The 15,501-nt window shown below is 42.0% G+C and overlaps 1 protein-coding gene across 2 annotated transcripts in view; it reads right to left on the bottom strand.

The window, feature by feature from the left end:
* Positions 1 to 251: 251 nt before the first annotated feature.
* LOC110489358 (calsyntenin-3) overlaps positions 252 to 15,501 on the bottom strand; it is a 41,288-nt gene continuing 26,038 nt past the window's right edge. For both annotated transcript variants that reach the window (XM_021562082.3, XM_021562076.3), the window contains exons 11-19: positions 15,316 to 15,375; positions 15,034 to 15,182; positions 14,650 to 14,798; positions 8,135 to 8,361; positions 5,000 to 5,161; positions 4,303 to 4,448; positions 3,924 to 4,059; positions 2,382 to 2,566; positions 252 to 2,239 (exon numbers count right to left, since the gene is read on the bottom strand). In XM_021562082.3, the coding sequence (XP_021417757.2) occupies positions 2,096 to 2,239; positions 2,382 to 2,566; positions 3,924 to 4,059; positions 4,303 to 4,448; positions 5,000 to 5,161; positions 8,135 to 8,361; positions 14,650 to 14,798; positions 15,034 to 15,182; positions 15,316 to 15,375 (1,358 nt within the window). In that variant the 3' untranslated portion in view covers positions 252 to 2,095. The remainder of the gene's footprint in view (positions 2,240 to 2,381; positions 2,567 to 3,923; positions 4,060 to 4,302; positions 4,449 to 4,999; positions 5,162 to 8,134; positions 8,362 to 14,649; positions 14,799 to 15,033; positions 15,183 to 15,315; positions 15,376 to 15,501) is intronic.

The following is a 15,501-nucleotide window of genomic DNA, read 5'->3' as shown; positions in this document are numbered from 1 at the left end:
GGAACAGTCTTTGTTCTAAGTCTTGATTATAATTACACACATTATATTCAGTACTAGGATTAAAATAAAATTCATACATCTATACAGTAACATAATAGTATTCTGATTAGTCAGTCCTGATTGAAATGTATACATAATTAGTCATTATTGATTAAAAAAAAAACCTTAACACCATCCAAAAAGTGCTCAGAAGATGGTGATAGTGAAATATTTTCAAATTGATTATTTACTTTAAAAAAAAACAGGCAGCATTTAGACGTCATCAGTGTTTTATTATGAACTTTGAAATGTTTTCAGACAGTTATCAATAACAATAGTCTTCATAATCCATGTTATCATTGTATCAATAATTACAGTTAATGTCCCAATAGTAACCATAGTAATAATATAAGTAATTAATTAAATTTGTATTCCATTTTTAATATTACACTGAAAAACAACAGGCTTTATTTACTGACAGGTTTATCACTGCACATTGAAACACAGACAGACAGCAATAAACACAAAGGGAGGATGTGAGAGAGGATGATGGAGGGAGGAGGTTACATTCAATAGACCAAAGAGATGATGGGGACTGGCATGAAAAGAAAACGACGATGGGGAAGAGAGAGGAGATAAGGAAGAGAGAACGATTTGAGAATATTTTAAAGGAGGTGTGAAAGAAGGAAGGAGTGAGAGCGAGAGGGGAGACAGAGTAGCTATTTATCACAATGTCCCCTCCATTTACTGTAATTCAGATATGAACAAGATTTTAAATTACAACAATGCAACACACGAATGAATACACTCATCAAGCCAGGAATCATCATCCTTATTACTACTACTACTATTATTATTACTCTGTATTCTGATGGTGTAACCTTTAAAAATATACAACAGCTGGTCAAATGATAAAACAATGTAATTGGTAATAAATAATATGTATATGCAGCTCCCTCTTTAAGAGTACAGACAGAGCAAGCGTTGACTGCAATAATAATAACAATAATTTTATGTACAGAAAATGTAATACAATCAAAACTGCCCGAGCTGAGCTGACATTCTGGATACAGCGGGTGTTGTGGTGTGTGTGTCGTTGTTGTAGTGAGGTTGTCACGAGAGCGGTGGGTGGTGAAAGTGCAATGGGCTGGGGGTCGCTCAGTCGAGTCACTGGGGTTGTGGTAAGGGTCAGAGGTTACTCTATGCCCGTATCGGCAGCCTGTTTGGTTGACTTGCAAAAACATACAATGAAAGGGTTCTACCAAACAATACGATTTAACAATTAAAAGTCTACCCTGACAAAAGGAAAGTTCTGAAAATGTACACTTTTGCATGGACAATTTATTTGATCTAATTTAGCACATCGTACATAGTATGTAAAAGTCTGTTAGAACCCTATAATTGTATGTTTTTGTATATTAGGGTTACTATAAATGTGGATCTGATCTGGAGTCAGATCTGGTGGGGAGAGGGTTCGTGTTTTTGGAAGTTGAGGAATGTATAGAGAGAGAAAGAGCGAGAGAGAGAGAGAGAGAGAGAGAGATTGTGCAGCAAAAAGACGACTAGATTAAATCTAGAGGTGTGTGGGATAGCGTCAGGATCAGGGCTTGTGTCTATGTGTGAGTGGCCGACACGAGGCTTTGTGTGAATCGATTGCTTCAATATTCATTTTGTGTGGTGGGAAAAGCTGTCTGGAGTGTGATATAGAGATAATAAAACATATACAGTCTTAACTTTACACCTAAGTTATGTAGCCTCAGTCCGGCCTGTGTCACAGACTTCCAGGACAATGTCAATTCCCTGTGAGTTAGGAATTAGTGCACCACAAACAATTGTTGTTGGTTGTTTTGGTCAGGCGGTTAGAGTATACTGTATATATTGTGCCGTAGAACATTTACGTGGTGAAACATTCAATGCACTGTTATTGGCTATAGATCATTAATGGTGCTGTGATGTTGCGGTAATACAGTGTTTTGTTGTTGTACGTTTACATTCCATAGACTAGAGGTGTCAGCAGTCTTCAATATTTAAACGCGTTGAGAAGAGTGTGTGAGTGGCGAGCCGTTTTGTGGTTTCCATAGAAATGGGTGCGTCCAGAGAGAGAGAGACGATTGGCTTAGTAGCGACGGGGGTTGCCGTCTCTGCCCTCTTTCTTGATGATGATTCGCTGGTCGTCGTTGTCAGGCGACTCCACCACTTCCTCGTCCTCCTCCCCCTCACCTTCAGTGTCAGCTGATATACCCATACGAGACTCATAGGACTGAGAGAGACAGAGGGAGAGAAGGAAGTGATCAAATAATCATTAAAATCGTCTTTACTCTTAAATCAAACTCAAAACTTCCACACTGAAATGAATAAATAAAAATCTATTCTATTCCGCAAAAACAGAGTTAGATCTTTACCTCCATGGGGTTGACGATGATGGTGAGAGCAGAGTCATCCCATTGGCCGCTGTCCTCCTTAGACCCTCCCCTGGCGCCCTCGCCACGGCGGTGGATGGAGCGGATTCGAAACACTCCCATGATCACCATGACAACCAGGAAGCCCACGCACACCATAATGATGACTGTGGCCGCTCCTGGCACCACTGTCAGAGGAAAGTTTTATATGAACCTTTCAGCCACCATCCTGTCAATAAAACCTGTTGGTACTAGGGGGCAGTATTTTCATTTTTGGAAAAATAACATTCCCAAATTAAACGGGATATTTTGTCAGGACAAGATGCTAGAATATGCATATAATTGACAGCTTAGGATAGAAAACACTCTAAAGTTTCCAAAACTGTAAAAATAGTCTGTGAGTATAACAGAACTGATGTTACAGGCGAAAGCTTGAGAAAAATCCAATCCGGAAGTGACTCATCTTTTGAAAGCCCTGCGTTCCGATGCGTCCCTATTGAGCTGTGAATGCCCTATCAACCAGATTACGCTTTCTACGTATTCCCCAAGGTGTCTACAGCATTGTGACGTAGTTTTATGCATTTATGTTGAAGAATACCCGTAGGCGGCTTCATTGCGCAAGTGGTCACCTGATGCTCCCAGAGAAATTCTTGCGTAAAATACAGAGGTAGCCATTATTCCAATCGCTTCTACTGAGAAACCAATTGTCCCGGTTGATATATTATCGAATAGATATTTGAAAAACACCTTGAGGATTGATTATAAACAACATTTGCCATGTTTCTGTCGATATTATGGAGCTAATTTGGAATATTTTTCGGCGTTGTCGTGACCGCAATTTCTGGTCGATTTCTTAGCCAAACATGAAGAACAAATGGAGCTATTTCGCCTACAAAAATAATATTTTGGGAAAAAATGAACTTTGCCTACCTACCTGCGAGTCTCGTGAGTGAAAACATCCGAAGTTCATCAAAGGTAAACTATTTAATTTGATTGCTTTTCTGATTTTCGTGACAAGGTTGCCTGCTGCTAGCAAGGCATAATGCTATGCTAGGCTATCGATAAACTTAGACAAATGCTTGTCTAGCTTTGGCTGTAAAACATATTTTGAAAATCTGAGATGACAGGGTGATTAACAAAAGGCTAAGCTGTTTTCCAATATATTTCACTTGTGATTTTCATGAATAGGAATATTTCTAGGAAGGTTTATGTCCGTTGCGTTATGCTAATTAGTGTCAGATGATGACAACGGTCCCGTTCACTGGGTGGGGTGTCACTAGAGGTTAATGTCAGTGACACTGATATCTTGTGGTGAAAATGAACCTGCAATTTTTTTGTATTTTGAATCTCTATTTTGAGAGTGGATAGAAACAAAAGGGGATGGTATAGAGATAAAAATAGATAGATGAGATGAAGTTATGTGTCTTGATTTATCAATGAGCAAAACGCATGTACTCAGGAATATAGAGCATAGTTCTCCTGTAAAAAGTAAATCAAGCGAAAAAGGTCGACATTAATACTGAGGTAAATTAAGTGTGTATAAACCTGAGTTGCGGTGGGGGTTAGGCAGGGTGTGTCCGCTCAGCTCCCCAGAGTGATGAGACGGGTGAAGGAACTGCTGCTGGGAGGCCAGGAGGTGAGACGGGTGGTACAGACTGTCCAAGGAGTGCAGGAAGTTCACCTGAGAGCAAGGATGGATGAATATTTAGATGGACAGACCGAGATAGAGTAAAAGAGTAAGTAAAAGAGAAGCCTCATCACAGAACCTCTTACTAACTGAACTAATGTGGTGCTCTCTCTCTACCCACTAAATGCTAGTTTAAAAACACTTAGCTAGTGCCCTGGTATTGTACACCCCATTGAAGCTTATTTGCTAACCCATTTTGGGTTAATTACAGCCTCTATTGTCAGTTAGATGAGTTACCTCCAGTGTGAGCTCGTTGCTGGTGTATCTGCCATTCATCTCGGAGCAGGACAGACGGAACCGCCTCTCAAAGCGGGCCGAGCCTTTAGCCAGCCGGTAACGGACGGACCGAAGGACATCCTCATACACGGAGATGGACTCAGCTCCTAACACAGAGAGAGAGAGAAAGAAAGAAAGAAATGAGAGGTGGAGAGTAGGAAGTTTAGGGGCAGTTCAACACTGAGGAAACAGTAAGACAATAAGATAATGCTACAGTTTGTGAACGTGAAACAGAGGTGCGATTCAATATGCAACATAGCCCAACTAATCGCACCATGCTGAATGTCACTGTGGGCAGTAAATGAAGCACTTCAGCACACAGACTATCCCTCTAGTGCAGTTTTCCCAAACTTCTGTTTGAGAGATTTTCTTAGTTTTCTGTTGGAATTAAAAACCCACTCCAGCCTCACTAGAATGGAATTTTTCAAAAGGTGCATTTCTGTAGCTGGTGCAGGGTTCCTCATTACATGTCACAAGTGGGGGGGGGGGGCTTTCCTTTTTAGTCCTCTATTGCACCCATCAGACCAGCTCCTTGATTTATTTTATTTTTTTACCCTTTAAATATTTATACCTGGGATATCGTTTTTCAACGGGAACAGTTTAAACACAGCTGAAGTGGGTCTTTAAAATAAATCCAAATAGGGGAAATGAGCGGTACCTGTGATGGCGATGTAAGCAGTGGTGTTGATTATCTCCAGACCCCTCTCTCTCAGGGCATCCATGTCCACCAGGAGCTCCTCCCTCTCTGGGTTTAGCTCCTCCCCCAGGGGCTGGACCTCACAGCCGTCCAGAGTGTGGGCCACGGCGTCTGACATCAGAGCTGGGGGTCCAGGGGTAAGAGAGATGAATGGAGGAGAGAATGAGGCGAGAGAGGGAGAGCAAAGGATGGAAAGAGGGGAAAGGCAGAGTGCAAAGCAGAGTAAAAAGGATGGGAGAGCGACAGAAAGCAGACAGTTGAAAGGAACAATTTTGTGGAGACAGAGTGAAGTACAGTTGAAGTCAGATGTTTACATACACCTTAGCAAAATACATTAAAAAACTCAGTTTTTCACAATTCCTGACATTTAATCAGAGTAAAAATTCCCTGTCTTAGGTCAGTTAGGATCGCCACTTTATTTTAAGAAGGTGAAATGTCAGAGTATTAGTAGAGAGAATTATTTATTTCAGCTTTTATTTCTTTCATCACATTCCCAGTGGGTCAGAAGTTTACATACACTCAATTAGTATTTGGTAGCATTGCCTTTAAATTGTTTAACTTGGGTCAAACGTTTTGAGGAGTTTTCCACAAGCTTCCCACAATAAATTGGGTGAATTTTGGCCCATTCCTCCTGACAGAGCTGGTGTAACTGAGTCAGGTTTGTGGGCCTCCTTGCTCGCACACGCTTTTTCAGTTCTGCCCACAAATTTTCTATAGGATTGAGGTCAGGGCTTTGTGATGGCCACTCCAATACCTTGACTTTGTTGTCCTTAAGCCATTTTGCCACAACCTTGGAAGTATGCTTGGGGTCATTGTCCATTTGGAAGACCCATTTGTGACCAAGCTTTAACTGATGTCTTGAGATGTTGCTTCAATATATCCACAAAATTTTCCTTCAACATGATGCCATCTATATTGTGAAGTGCACCAGTCTCTCCTGCAGCAAAGCACACCCACAACATGATGCTGCCACCCCCATGCTTCACGGTTGGGATGGTGTTCTTCGGCTTGCAAGCCTCCCCCTTTTTCCTCCAAACATAACGATGGTCATTATGACCAAACAGTTCTATTTTTGTTTCATCAGACATTTCTCCAAAAAGTACAAACGTTGTCCCCATGTGCAGTTGCAAACCGTAGTCTGGCTTTTTTGGAGTAGTGGCTTCTTCCTTGCTGAGTGGCTTTTCAGGTTATGGATATATATACTTTTGTACCTGTTTCCTCCAGCATCTTCACAAGGTCCTTTGCTGTTGTTCTGGGATTGATTTGCACTTTTCACACCAAAGTACGTTCATCTCTAGGAGACAGGACGCATCTCCTTCCTGAGCGGTATGACGGCTGCGTGGTCCCATAGTGTTTATACTTTCCTACTATTGTTTGTACAGATGAACGTGGTACCTTCAGGTGTTTGGAAATTGCTCCCAAGGATGAACCAGACTTGTGGAGGTCTACAATTATTTTTCTGAGGTCTTGGCTGATTTCTTTTGATTTTCCCATGATGTCAAGCAAAGAGGCACAGAGTTTGAAGGTAGGCCTTGAAATACATCCACAGGTACACCTCCAATTGACTCAAATGATGTCAATTAGCCTATCAGAAGTTTCTAAAGCCATGACATAATTTTCCGGAATTTTCCAAGCTGTTTAAAGGCACAGTCATCTTAGTGTATGTAAACTTCCGACCCACTGGAATTGTGATACAGTGAATGAATTATAAGTGAAATAATCTGTCTGTAAACAATTGTTGGAACAATTACTTGGGTCATGCAAAGTAGATGTCCTAACCGCCTTGCCAAAACTATAGTTTGTTCACAAGAAATTTGTGGAGTGGTTGAAAAACGAGTTTTAATGACTCCAACCTAAATGCATGTAAACTTCCGACTTCAACTGTACATAATAGATTAGGTAGTGAGCAGATAAAGCATTGGCAGAGACTATTTTCTCTGTTGCTACACAGCTTTATAAACTATGTCCTGACCTGAACAGACCCCATGCAGGAAGAGGCTCTTGTCCATAACCATCATCATAACAGATACACTCATAACGGATGACAAACATAACCATCATCATCCTCATAACGGATGACAAACACAGATGTGGTGTGCTTCCTCTCCAATATACAGCCATTGCACACATACATAGGATTCTCACTTGGAGATGCACAAGGCATATCTAATAATAGTACTGGGTTTGTGTGGTCCTAATTAGTCTTCACGCACACAATCATTGGGGAAAGTTGATGGGGGTTGGGTCAGTGACGAATATATGTATAGATGGACTAGCTGAGGATGTGCACGATTCAATGGGGCTGAAGTCCTTGAGTGGTTGTGATTCTGGACGGCCAGATATCTACCAACAATGACAAGAAACTGCCTTGTGTGGAATCGTGACTCTTGTTCTTGATGTCTTGTTTTGAGGTGTTTTGAGTGATTTCATGTCAATGCTAATACGGCAAAAACCTGCTAGCTAGCTAACCAACAACTGTAACGACATATTTGAGAGACACCAAGTGCTCATTGGGCAAATGTATTTATGTATTCAATAAACATTGGAGACGGAATATAGTTTACATGTTGTCAACAATCTAAGTCAACCCAGTCTGCGCGTGCGTCGGTTTTGTTGCCAAACAAACAACCCAACTATAGGACTGGGAACATACTTTCTCAGGGGTAGGAAACATGCACCCCAATTCAAAATCTGATTTAGAAGAAAGACAGATCTTACTTCACATTCTTTGTCCGCCGACATATAATTAAGTAGCACTGCTAGTAAGTGGAAATTTGAGATCCAGGCCTCAGCCCTGTATGACAATTAAAAACAGGCTGAGATCAGGGGTAGAATCTAAGTCAAATATGCACAGTTTGATTGATGATTTAATGTGTTCCGACACACTGATCACACAAAGACCAGACAATGGTCCATATGTAATCAGTCATGCTCACATGATTATTCTTTAGAAGCATCAATCCGTGTACAGTAGGTTTCCTACCTACATAAAATGCTGGCAAAATGCTCTCAAAATGATTAGATTGATGTGATTGGAATGCACTAGTCTCTACCCCCGCATTGTAGTATTCATGGAAGGGCTGTTTGCTGGCTCACCTCCTCCCTCCATGCCCTGAGCGGCTGTGTTAACAGCATGAGACAGGGAGCACACAATCCTCAGCTCTGGGAAGAGGGGTACACCACGGGGGCCCTCGAATTCAGGCGCGGGGCGGGCCAGGTGGGGGCCGACCCCAGACAGGGAGATCTGAGGGGCGTCAGGCTGAAGGACCACCAGGTAGCCCTCCAACTGCCTGAGCGTAAGACAACTCTCCTCATTGAAACACCTAGAGGGAAGAGAGGATAGAGAGAGAGAGAATGGGGGGGTCAAGTAGGGCACCATTTATTTCTCTATAAGTAAACAGTTTTAGGACTTGATGATTAGGAAAATCAGGTGTGTTAATGTTGGTCTAGGACAAAAGCCTGCACACCCTGTGGATTTTCAGGTTGAAAAACCCTTGACTATAATGATATTGTATGTATTGTCTGATACTAATTAGTAGCTGATACTAATTGTGCCACTTTTCAGAAGCACTTTGAAATTGTGTTATTATTTGATGATTCAGTACTTGATTTATGATTCAAGTGGTGCTTTGAGTTGTTTAGTGTGTGAGTGTTGGAACTATCTAGCTCTCGTAATACTGTCTCTCTCTCGCTCTCTTTCAGTGAGCAGCTGCTATATCTGACTCTCCACAAGGGCCTGCTGTTCAGCCATCTGGAAGAACTGCTGACCTCAAATTAGTCTTATCTTTAAACACTATTAAAAAAACATGCCCTCCAACTACTAACTGATAAATCGGACTGAAGAACACACTAGAAAAGCAAATAACCTCCTGACCTGGAATCAGACTAATCTTAAAAACACAAACAAAGAAACAGATCTCAAAACAAGCGTAAAAACACAACATCACTGTTGTCCCTTAAATCCGGGTCATCTAAAAACACTACGATAAGCGCAGCCACTTCAAAAAAGAAAACTCTACAGGGTTAGATAATGAGGACTTCCTGTTGTTGCAACACTTCCTGCGATGGGTCAGATGGAACAGATGCTAAAAAGTACATAGATAGGTAAGACCAACATGCACTTCAGTACAGAAATATTTAAATCAACAAAGTGGATAAAAAAGGACCCGTGTAGGCCTATGTGGTGCATTAACCCAAAAATAAAACATATTTTTCTGGTCATCCATGAACTTAATATAATGTGCGATATACTGTGGCATAAAAAAATGTATATGCTTCAACCGTGCTTCCTCTTACCCAAGGCTAGATTACCTAGTTGAGCAAAAGCCGGGACTCCTATATCGGCTGCAAATCAAGCTCCACTCCTTGCACAGGGATGCTATCATTCAACATAACAGTAAAATCCTTGTGCTCTGATACCTTTGCAGAGTAAAGGTTTCACATGCACAAGTACAGTAAAATGCCTTTCTTGCCAACTCAAAACCCAACAATGCAATAATCAATAACAATGTCTTTCTAGAAAAAAACACAAGAAATAAGAATAGGAAACATGAAACACACAATAAAGTAAGTACTGTGAGTAAGTAAGTATACTATATACAGGAAATATTTAAAAAGTAAGATACAATACTATATTTATATGTGCAGGGAAACTGCAGTGATGGAGGTATATACAGCTGTAGTCGGATGTTTACATACACCTTAGCCAAATACATTTTACAATTCCTGACATTTAATCCAGGTACAAATTCCCTGTCTTAGGTCAGTTAGGATCACCACTTTATTTTAAGAGGGTGAAATGTCAGAATAATTGTAGAGAGAATTATTTATTTAAGCTTTTATTTCTTTCATCACATTCCCAGTGGGTCAGAAGTTACCATACACTCAATTAGTATTTGGTAGCATTGCCTTTAAATTGCTTAACTTGGGTCAAACGTTTCGAGTAGTCTTCCACAAGCTTGCCACAATAAGTTGGGTGAATTTTGGCCCATTCCTCCTGACAGAGCTCGTGTAACTGAGTCAGGTTTGTAGGCCTCCTTGCTCGCAAAGGCTTTTTCAGTTCTGCCCACAAATTTTCTATAGGATTGAGGTCAGGGCTTTTTGATGGCCACTACAATACCTTTACTTTGTTGTCCTTAAGCCATTTTGCCACAACGTTGGAAGTATGCTTGGGGTCATTGTCCATTTAGAAGACCCATTTGCGACCAAGCTTAAACTGATGTCTTGAGATGTTGCTTCAATATATCCACATAATTTTACTACCTCATGATGCCATCTATTTTGTGAAGTGCACCAGTCCCTCCTGCAGCAAAGCACCCGCACAACATGATGCTGCCACCCCAGTGCTTCACGGTTGGGATGGAATTCTTTGGCTTGCAAGCCTCCCCCTTTTTCCTCCAAACACAACGATGGTCATTATGACCAAACAGTTCTATTTTTGTTTCATCAGACCAGAGGACATTTCTCCAAAAAGTACGATCTTTGTCCCCATGTGCAGTTGCAAACTGTAGTCTGGCTTTTTTTATGGCAATTTTTGGAGCAGTGGCTTCTTCCTTCCTGAGCGGCCTTTCAGGTTATGTTAATATAGGTTAATATAGGACTCATTTTACTGTGGCTATAGATACTTTTGTACCCGTTTCCTCCAGCATCTTCACAAGGTCCTTTGCTGTTGTTCTGGGATTGATTGACACTTTTCGCACAAAAGTACGTTCATCTCTAGGAGACAGAACGCGTCTCCTTCCTGAGTGGTATGACGGCTGCGTGGTCCCATGGTGTTTATACTTGCCTACTATTGTTTGTACAGATAAACGTGGTACCTTCAGGTGTTTGGAAATTGCTCCCAAGGATGAACCAGACTTGTGGAGGTCTACAATAATTTTTCCTGAGGCCTTGGTTGATTTCTTTAGATTTTCCCATGATGTCAAGCAAAGAGGCACTGAGTTTGAAGGTAGGCCTTGAAATACATCCACAGGTACACCTCCAATTGACTCAAATGATGTCAATTAGCCTATCAGAAGTTTCTAAAGCCATGACATCATTTTCTGGAATTTTCCAAGCTGTTTAGAGGCACAGTCAACTTAGTGTATGTAAACTTCTGACCCACTGGAATTGTGATACAGTGAATATATAATTGAAATAATCTGTCTGTAAACAATTGTTGGAAAAATGACTTGTCATTGCACAAAGTAGATGTCCTAACCGACTTGCCAAAACTATAGCTTGTTAATAATACATTTGTTGAGTGGTTGAAAAACTAGTTTTAATGACTCCAACCTAAGTGTATGTAAACTTCCGACTTCAACTGTATGTATAGGGGTAAGGGGACTAGGCAGCAGGATATAAGATAAACAGATTAGCAGCAGCTTGCATGTGAGTGTGTGTGTAGAGTTAGCAAAAATGTATGTGCATATTATGTGTCAGTGAGCAAATGATGGAGTGAGTGTTGTGTGTGTTGGAGTGACAGTGTGTGTGTGTGCTCGTGCATGGAGACTATGAGGGGTAAAAGGTCAATAAAAAGATGTCTACATGTTCTACCCCCAAGTTCTATAAGAATCTTTGAATAAAGTAATGAACACATTATTTCATCCATCATTAGCCTGGGTACCTGACAACCTTCAATGATGTTATGTTGTTAAACAATGGATAGACAATGACAAATATCCAAAACAGACGGGCATCCAGGCTACATCACCATGGCTGAAATATGGCCACAGATATATGAGAGATATGATACAAGTAATTGTCGGACCAGAACACAAGTCAAAGATAAGATATCCCCAGGTTCTAATGGCAGTTTGGGACGACGTCATTCCTTTACCATCATGCCCTTTCATTCCATAGCATTACTTATCAACTACTCCAGCCATGTCCATGTTAATTGAGATCAACGTCCACTGAATAGCTCTCTCCCACTGAGCAGTCCTGTAAACCTGCATTCACAGCTCTGGAATACTGCTGCATTCTTTGTGACATTAGGCCTGCTTTTCCTCTTTTACCCTGGATTTCTAGTTTATGTACACAAGGACTGTCAGTGTGTGTGCCTGTTTGTGTTCAAGTATTAAAGTCATGTGGACAAGTACAGTGAAACGCCTTTCTTGCAAGCTCTCAACCCAACAATGCAGTAATCAATACCAATATCGTACTAAAGATAACATAAGGTAGAACAAAAACACACGAGAAATAGAAATAAGAAGAACACGTGAAAGTAAGTAAACGATATACATGGTCCGTTCCAGTACCATATTTACAATGTGCAGGGATACTGTAGTGATAGAGGTAGATATGTATAGGGGTAAGGTGATTAGGCATCAGGATATATGATTAGAAGCAGCGTATATGATGACGGTATGTGAGTGTGTAGTCAGTATAAATGTGTGTGTATGTTACAGTGCCGTGCGAAAGTATTCGGCCCCCTTGAACTTTGCGACCTTTTGCCACATTTCAGGCTTCAAACATAAAGATATAAAACTGTATTTTTTTGTGAAGAATCAACAACAAGTGGGACACAATCATGAAGTGGAACGACATTTATTGGATATTTCAAACTTTTTAACAAGTCAAAAACTGAAAAATTGGGCGTGCAAAATTATTCAGCCCCTTTACTTTCAATGCAGCAAACTCTCTCCAGAAGTTCAGTGAGGATCTCTGAATGATCCAATGTTGACCTAAATGACTAATGATGATAAATACAATCCACCTGTGTGTAATCAAGTCTCTGTATAAATGCACCTGCACTGTGATAGTCTCAGAGGTCCGTTAAAAGCGCAGAGAGCCTCATGAAGAACAAGGAACACACCAGGCAGGTCCGAGATACTGTTGTGAAGAAGTTTAAAGCCGGATTTGGATACAAAAAGATTTCCCAAGCTTTAAACATCCCAAGAAGCACTGTGCAAGCGATAATATTGAAATGGAAGGAGTATCAGACCACTGCAGACCACTGGTCAAAATTTCAGTCTCTCGATGTGCAAAACTGATAGAGACATACCCCAAGCGACTTACAGCTGTAATCACAGCAAAAGGTGGCGCTACAAAGTATTAACTTAAGGGGGCTGAATAATTTTGCACGCCCAATTTTTCAGTTTTTGATTTGTTAAAAAAGTTTGAAATATCCAACAAATGTCATTCCACTTCATGATTGTGTCCCACTTGTTGTTGATTCTTCACAAAAAAATACAGTTTTATATCTTTATGTTTGAAGCCTGAAATGTGGCAAAAGGTCGCAAAGTTCAAGGGGGGCGAATACTTTCGCAAGGCACTGTATGTGTGTGAGCAAATGAAGTTAGTCTATGTATGTGTGTGTGTGTGTGTGTGTGTGTTGGAGTGTCAGTGAGCGTGTGTAGAGTCTTGTGAGTGTACAGAGAGACAGTGCAAAAAAAGGCTCAACTCAGATAGTCCGTGTTGCCATTTTGTTAGCTATTGGGGATAGAAGCTGTTCAGGAGCCTGTTGGTGTCAGACTTGATGCACCGGTACTGTGGCCGTGCGGAAGCAGAGAGAACAGTCTATGGCTTGGGTGGCATGAGTCTTCAACAATTTTCTCTGTCTTCCTTTCACACGGCCTGATATAGAGGTCCTGGATGGCAAGGTGCTCGGCTCCAGTGATACACTGGGGTTTGAGGGCCCATGCCAAACCTTTTCAACCTCCTGAGGGGGAAGAGGCGCTGTCGCGTTCTTCACGAATGTGTGCAAATCATTTTAATTCCTTGGTGACTTGGACACACAGGAATTTGAAGCTCTCGACCCGCTCCACTGCAGCCCTGTCGATGTGGAAGGGTCCACAATCAGCTCCTTGGTCTTACTGACATTGAGGGAGAGGTTGTTGTCCCGGCACCACAATGCTAGGCCACTGACCTCCTCCCTGTAGGCTTTCTCATCGTAGTCGATGATCAGGCCTACCACCGTTATGTTGTTAGCAAACTTGATAACAGGAGGGGACTAAGCACGCACCCCTGAGGGGCCCCTGTGTTGAGGGTCAGTGTGGCGGGGGTGATGTTGCCTACCCTCACAACCTGGGGTCGGCCCGTCAGGAAGTCCAGGATCCAGTTGCAGAAGGAGGCGTTCAGTCCCAGGGTCCTAAGATTGGTTTTGAGCTTGGAGGGGAAAATGGTGTTGAATGCTGAGCTGTAGTCAATGAGCAGCATTCTCACGTAGTCATTCCTCTTAGGTGGGTCAGAGCAGTGTGGATTGAAAATTAGATTGCGTCGTCTTGGATCTGTTGGGGCGGTATGAAAATTGGAGTGTCTGGGATGATGTTCATGTGTGCCATAACCAGCCTTTCAAAGCCCTTCACGATTACAGATGTGAGTGCTACAGGGTGGTAGACATTGTGGCTTAAAGCCTCAGAGTTTCTTGGGAACAGGAATGATGGTGATCATCTTAAAACATGTGGGGATTACAGACTGGGACAAGGAGAGGTTAAAAATGACAGTGAATATGCCTGCCATTTGTTCTGCGCCTGGTCTGAGAACACGCTGTGGAACTGTCCAGACCCGCGGCCTTACGAGTGTTGACCTGATTAAAGACCTTACTCACTTCGGCCTCGGAGAGCGAGATCACTTAGTCCTCTCTGTGTGTGTGTTGGTGTGTGTGTGTGTGCGTACATGCAAGCGTGTACCTGAGAGAGGTGGTCAGTTTGAGTGGCCTGACTCCAGGGGTGGCAAAGCGGAGAGAGTTCCTGTAGGTCACCTGTTGCACGGCCCTGTTGAAGCTCTCAATATCATCACCCTCCAGAACCAGCGCAGACTGACTTGGGTTCACATGCACCTAAAAAGGTCAAAGGTCAAGAGTTCATGCTCCGAGGTCGCACAGGGAAATGAACCCTTTTGAACACAACAATCTGAGCAGGACATATAGCAGAGGTTAAAAAAACGTTGGGTGCCATGACCTATCAAACCCTGTAGATGAAGAAAAAAATTATTCTGGTCGTCAAAGCCCACTCTAAGCCTTAGCCAAGTGAGGCAGTGATCAATAGGACTCCTCCACAGTAGGGCGAGGTTACCTTCATGCCTGAGCCCAAGGTCTCCAGGTCCCCAAAGTCCAGCCCCTCTCTGCAGGCGTACAGACACTCCACCACACTGTGGGGCTCCACACTCCCTGGACGCACCGTCACCCCTGACAACAGGCCACGGTAACCACCCACATACTTCCCTAAGAACCAGAAACAAAATGAACACAGTCAACACAGACAAAAAAGATGAACACCCACACACATACAGTATATGCGCATGCACGGATACGCACACACACACACACACACACTTGTAAAAACAAATGAAGTCACCTGTGTCTTTCCCTTCAGGGATGGTGTTGTTAAGGATGTCCTTCTGTTTATCTTCTGTCTCTGTGGGGAGAAGAAAGGTTAAAGGCAGTTGTTTTTATATAAAATAATTTATGGGTAACATTTAGATATAGATTTCCATTAAAATGGGGAAAAAATGTTTTTCTCAAGAATTTTGGTAGGACTGTC

This window comes from Oncorhynchus mykiss, chromosome 2, assembly GCF_057628025.1.
Source record: "Oncorhynchus mykiss isolate SJ-2025 chromosome 2, ASM5762802v1, whole genome shotgun sequence".
Taxonomy (NCBI): domain Eukaryota; kingdom Metazoa; phylum Chordata; class Actinopteri; order Salmoniformes; family Salmonidae; genus Oncorhynchus; species Oncorhynchus mykiss.
This window is presented reverse-complemented; position numbering and strand designations above follow the sequence as displayed.